Source organism: Phoenix dactylifera, chromosome 2 (genome assembly GCF_051530095.1).
Source record: "Phoenix dactylifera cultivar Ajwa chromosome 2, Ajwa_hap1_PhDact_Kaust_v1.1, whole genome shotgun sequence".
Classification (NCBI taxonomy): domain Eukaryota; kingdom Viridiplantae; phylum Streptophyta; class Magnoliopsida; order Arecales; family Arecaceae; genus Phoenix; species Phoenix dactylifera.
Genome location: NC_143191.1, coordinates 5,035,828 through 5,041,623, shown reverse-complemented (window position 1 = coordinate 5,041,623; position 5,796 = coordinate 5,035,828). Strand labels below are relative to the sequence as shown.

At 36.7% G+C, this 5,796-nt stretch overlaps 1 protein-coding gene across 3 annotated transcripts; it reads left to right on the top strand.

Moving 5' to 3' along the window:
* The first annotated feature begins 2,129 nt into the window (after window positions 1-2,129).
* Window positions 2,130-5,486, top strand: LOC103721809 (UPF0481 protein At3g47200-like). 3 transcript variants are annotated; one of them, XM_088715081.2, is made up of 3 exons: window positions 2,130-2,170; window positions 2,311-2,451; window positions 3,590-5,486. In XM_088715081.2, exons 1-3 carry the CDS (start codon window positions 2,167-2,169, stop codon window positions 5,197-5,199), a joined length of 1,755 nt encoding a protein of 584 aa, XP_088571207.2. In that variant the 5' UTR covers window positions 2,130-2,166; the 3' UTR covers window positions 5,200-5,486. The 3 variants fall into 3 exon arrangements, with proteins under 3 accessions (XP_088571207.2, XP_088571206.2, XP_088571205.2); XM_088715080.2 differs by lacking the exon at window positions 2,130-2,170 and having other exon boundaries at window positions 2,179-2,451; window positions 3,608-5,486; XM_088715079.2 differs by lacking the exon at window positions 2,130-2,170 and having other exon boundaries at window positions 2,179-2,451.
* The last annotated feature ends 310 nt before the right edge of the window (window positions 5,487-5,796 follow it).

Here is a 5,796-nt window from a genome sequence, read left to right as displayed (position 1 = left end):
CGAATCTCTAATAGGAAAATTTTGCTTCTAGGACTAGCCAAATCTTTTTAACCCTTGAGCGCAAACAAACAAACAATATACTCACGACTTTGTTCTTATCTTCCAACACTAATGTACACAAAAATCTTGGAGAGTTTGCAAGTTAAAACTAGCATACAAACTTCAACATTTTACCTAATGAAATATGGATTTCTTTTCTCTTCCACTCTTCAACGTGCTCGAAGTTTGTTTGGACAATTAATAATTTTCCATTCCTCTTGTCTCGATAATGTGTATCATCTGGAGACTGACTCGATACCTATAGAACTAGGAGGGCATAACCAACTTTAGAGTTTTGTATTACTACAGAAAGCGTCAAGCCACATGCAACATATACGGTTTGCCTCAATTTCTAATTGGAGCCCTACACTTGGCCATGTTTGTTCACAAACAACATTTAACATGCTCAAACTCATTCTGCCTTTTCATAATATTTCTATGAATCCCCATGCACAAGTGTATTTGTATCGTGCGTAAATCAATTATCTAAAGTATCAATAGTATTAGAAATTATCAAAAATATTATTATACTTATCTTCGATACCACTATGATGTTCAAGCATTATATTATTTTGTGATGTTGTGCTTTGTATGTCATGCCATGACTCAAGTGCCAATTTTCCATGGGACTTGGCTAATTCTTCATACTTGACATCAAAATGAAATTTCATAGATACTGCACACAAGCTCCATACACTGTAATAATAACCAAAAAAAACAATATTGTGTTAATTATATGACTATCGTAGCATTTAAAAAATACTATATTATATTCAATTATATCATATTTTACGATAATCTACATTATTGCAATGTATAATACATGTATTATACTATTCCACTGTGAGGAGCTGTGCGGGCGTGTGTTTAGTCCCACATCAGTTATTCGTTGGGTAGACCTTGGGTACTTATACAGAATCAAGGAATCCAAATAATATCTTCCGACTAGCCATTTTGGGTGAGGTCCTAGGTTGTTACAAATGGTATCAGAGCAGACCTGGCCCACAACCTATGTGGACTAGGGGACACTGCAGCACAGATTTATTGGGACTAACTACGGACTGATTGTGGTGCTTGTGATTAGATTTGAATGGATTTGAACCTTTAGCCCGACGAGGGCATCAAGACTTAAATGGAAGGAGTATGTGAGGACCAATGTGGGCGTATGTTTAGTCCCACATAGGTTATTCGTTGGGTAGATCTTGGATACTTGTACAGGATCAAGAAACCCAAATAATACATTCCGGTTAGCCATTTTGGGTGAGGTCTTGGATTGTTGCACCCACTATATAGTATGATTTATAGTAATTAATATCGTAAAACTATATATATTATACTACACAATGTATTAACAACCAAGGAATGATGAAATAATATGACGCTATACTAACAGAATAATGCGTTATATAACATTATAGCTAGATATCTTATAATTACAATATTTTATTTTCGTATAGTTTATAATATTACGATATACAACAAAAATATATGATATGCATAATAGTAAAAGAATAATAATACAATAAGATAAACAATAAATTTTAATTATATCGCAATGAGAATATTTCATTCCTCATAAAAAAATCCAAACACATTTTTTATTGAATGAATATATAATAGTGTGGATTGAAAGGACAAACTTGTCCAATTTCTTAAAATTTCATCTTTTTATCCACATATTCCAAAGTGATATCTAAACATCATTTCTTATCCCCATCAATATCCAAACACATAATGAGTATGATACAACCATTACTTGGTAAACTACATTTTTATCCAAAAGAAAAATAAGGTTTATACTTGTTTATACAGTTATAAATTAATGCCTTGTATTTAGCTTTTCCTTATCCCAAAAAAACCAATCCATGTCCAAAAAAACCTTTGAATATGATCCCTCGTCTTTTCTTTGTTCTTCATCCACCTGTTCTGGTCTTTCCTCAAGGTATTTCTTTTTGCTTTAATAGTACATGAAGATGATTTTCCTTGCTTCTAAGCAACCCATTCCACCATTCCAAGCAAACAATGGTTCCATCATCATGATCTATATATTCAGCTATCTCCAGTTTCTAACTAAGATGCTCAACTCATCCTCTAGGTATTCTAGGACCAAGCTCTAAATCTTTTGGCATGGGTTGTCCCCATTGAGCTTGCAAATGATCAGTTGTTTTATTTTTGAATTATAAATGTTTCTTTTATTTCTACATTATTTCTTTTTTGGAAGTTATATCAATGTTGCTTGTTCCTTATCAATGTCTCCTTGTACATCATCAGGTCGTGGCATGGATCCCCAATATCGTAGACCGAAAAGAGGCGGTATCACCAAATCGATCTTGGCTCCCATTACAAGATTTTTGAGCAGGTTCTCAACACCCGATGGGCCCGAGAATGGTTTAGCAGTTTCTCCAAGCTTTAGTACGTCTACCTCTTCCACCATTGAAAGGTTCTTGCCATGAAAAACAAAGATCATCACCAACGTATTAACCACTAATTACAAAATCCATTGGCTGGTCCTCGAGAATGGGTTCTTGCCATGAATTATCTCTCATTTAATCCATATTTAGAACTCCACTATAGATTAAGATGTGGTGTAAACAATAACTATCAAATATGTTGTTTTTTAAATTTTTTATAACTATATATATATATATATATATATATATATATATATATATATATATATATATATATATATATATATATATATATATAGCAATGATTGAAATTTGTTGTGGTTGGAATTTTTTCTCAAGTCGGACGAGGGGCACAGCTTTTTTTGGGGCACATAGTTTTTATTTTTATATTTAATTTGTTCGCATGTGAAGCGGGAAGAGGTGGCTTTGAGATTCTCCAATAAAATAAAGTTCTCATAAATTTTTTAAAAAATAGACAGCCCTCAAAAATAATAATTTTATGATTATCATACATACCATCATATTCTCAACATAATTCTTAAATGTTATTTTTTATTAATTAGGAAGTTAGCACTTATGATGATATGATGTAAATTCTTTATATTTTATTTATCTTTTATTTTCTATATGAGAGATAATTTCAATTTCATTTCTTTATTTTTACTTATTTCATTTTACTTTCTAGGTTTCAGGATTTATCTGTCATTTATCTTTTTCAGATTGTGGTCAATATTGTCAACTTTTTTGTTTTTAAATGGTTGCTTTCTAATAATTTCTCTTGGAGTTCTTGGATCATGGATGTGATATGGTTTTAAACGAACCATAGAAAATCCTTATTCCTAGTAGATGTCTAGATCTCTTAATTTTGAAACTTTTGCTTGTTTCTGTATGAGAAATAATTAAATCTTAGAGATTACTTGCATACCGTCACTTGCATAATTTAATACAAAAGGCATCCTGTCAAATTTGTTGGACCCATGTTCAAGGTATTGTATAATAAAAATAGCTTGCTCGCAGCAACTGGGGAATTTTTGCATGGAAAATCAATTATTATAATTTTTGAACTAAATGTCTGTTAGATAATTTCTCTTAGAAGTTATAGTAACTTAATTGCTCACGTACTCTATAAATCGACGAAGAATCCCCTGACCTGCCAGGTCCGATACCGTCTTACGCAAGCAGAGGAAAGCCTTCCACCGACGCATCTACCGCTAGCTGCAGAACCGACGAGGCGTGGATCGATGAAGTGAGGAAAAAGGTAGATTTAGCCCAACCCATGGGCCATCCCAAGAGACCATGCACCATCTTCAAGGTCCCCGAGCACATCCGACCGTTGGATATTGAAGCCTACGAACCAGTGATTGCTTCCGTCGGACCTTTTCACCACAACAGCCGCGAGAGTGCCTTCATGAAGTACCACAAGTGGCGGTGTGTCCGGCACCTTCTATCCCATCATCGAAGTCAATTGCTGAAGGAGTGCTTGTTGGAGTTGAAGAAACACGATGAGACGGTCCGGAGCTGCTACTCTGAGGAATTCTCCAAACTGAATGCCCAAGATATGGCATTGATCATGTTGCTTGATGGGTGCTTCATCATTTATCTCATGTGTTCCAGGAAGGAATCATGGAATCCAAGGAGACTAGAGTGTATGGTGGAGACGAGGGAACGGGAGGTTGTTTTAAATATCGACGAGAAGGATGAACAGCTTGAGGGCCCAACTGTGGCAGGGTTGTTCACTATTGATGTAGTGATTTATGATCTGCTGAAGCTTGAGAACCAAATTCCTTTCTTCATCATCCAATTGCTACTTGATCGTCTCATACCATGCGAGGATGGACAGATTAATCTTGTTGACCTTGCTCTCGGGCTTTTCAAGGGCATCCAACCCGAGGAATCCAAATCATTCAAGAAGAAGTCCCCCGGAGAATACCATCATCTGCTCCATCTATTTTATTCATCTCGGATCCCTTCAGAAAAGCCAGCAGAGTTTACATCTGCACCAGGAGAAGCTGCTCCTTCACAAGGGGCTTCGACATCTGCACCGACTTCGACATCTGCATCAGGATGTATTCCTAAACTCATGAAGTTTAAGTGTAAGAAAGCAGAAGTTGATCCTCCACGAGGATCTACACCCAAGTGGATTCCTAGCGCGACGGAGCTCCTCAGGGCTGGGGTGAAGTTCAAGAAGAAGGAACAGGCAGACAGTTTCTTGAACATACAATTCCAGAGAAGGAAGATGAAGCTCACGCCATGGCTATGCCTCCGGAATTTGTATTTAATGTTTAGGAGTGGGCGGATGGAGATACCACCACTGCAAATCTATGACTATACCGGTCCTCTCTTCCGAAACCTCATAGCTTTCGAACAGTGCTATTTGAAAGCTGAGATGTATATTACGATATACGCACTCTTTATGGACTGCATCATCGACCAGGCTGAGGACGTGCGGTTGCTCCACTTGAAAGGCATACTGGAACATAAGCAAAGCAATGATCAAGCAGTGGCAAACCTCTTCAATCATTTGGGCAGTCAGATACATTATTTTCCGGAAAAGAACTACCTTGCAAATCAGATTAGGGAAGTAAACAGGTTTTATGAAGTCAAATGGCACAAAAGGCTTGCTGCTTTGAGGCGAGACTATTGTGGCAGCCCATGGGCTACAATTTCAGTGTTGGCAGCACTCTTCCTTCTCTTGCTGACCATCGAGCAGGCAGTATTTTCTGCATTGTCCTATGTTCACTCTTCATAGGTGTCATTAACCTGCAGCTTGCCTGTGCAAACAGGGATCAGGCGACAGATATAATGGAAGGATGAGTGGATAAGAAAGGATTCCCTTCAAACATGGATACTAGAGAATTTTTCGTTTATCTGGGGAGAATAGAAACTAGACAGTTAACTGTGGTTGTTAGGTAGCATAGATAAATGCGGTTGGCTATGTTGTTGACCTCATAAAAAATAATTTGCTGCGATGTATCATGGTTGGTTGGTTTGTAATTTTCTTCGAAGTTAGCTATTGGATCTAATGTTATTGTGTCACACCCTGAATCAAACTTCTAGCTCCAAGCACATAGCATGGCCGCATGAGCCCTAGAGCGATGCTCTAGAGATTATGCAAGGCCTAAGGTGAACAAATATCTAATAACTCAACAGTGAATAGCTGAATAATCCAAAAAATAAATCCATCACATTCAAATAATTCAACATATTCAGTTAGAAAATCTTCAAATGTTCTTCGGTATCCAAAAATAAACTAATTAACTAACTCAAAACTCTAATGTTCGGACTTCATGCCCAACTCATCCAAAACTGCGCATTTTGCGCTCTGAAAGAAGAAGGAAAGAGGTGG

Bases quoted from the DNA above. Each gene is read 5' to 3' on its own strand.
- LOC103721809 (XM_088715079.2), top strand. From the start codon at position 2,223: ATGTTTCTTTTATTTCTACATTATTTCTTTTTTGGAAGTTATATCAAT. The intron at 2,452-3,589 runs GTACGTCTACCT...AAATCGACGAAG, and splicing joins AGCAGTTTCTCCAAGCTTTA to AATCCCCTGACCTGCCAGGT.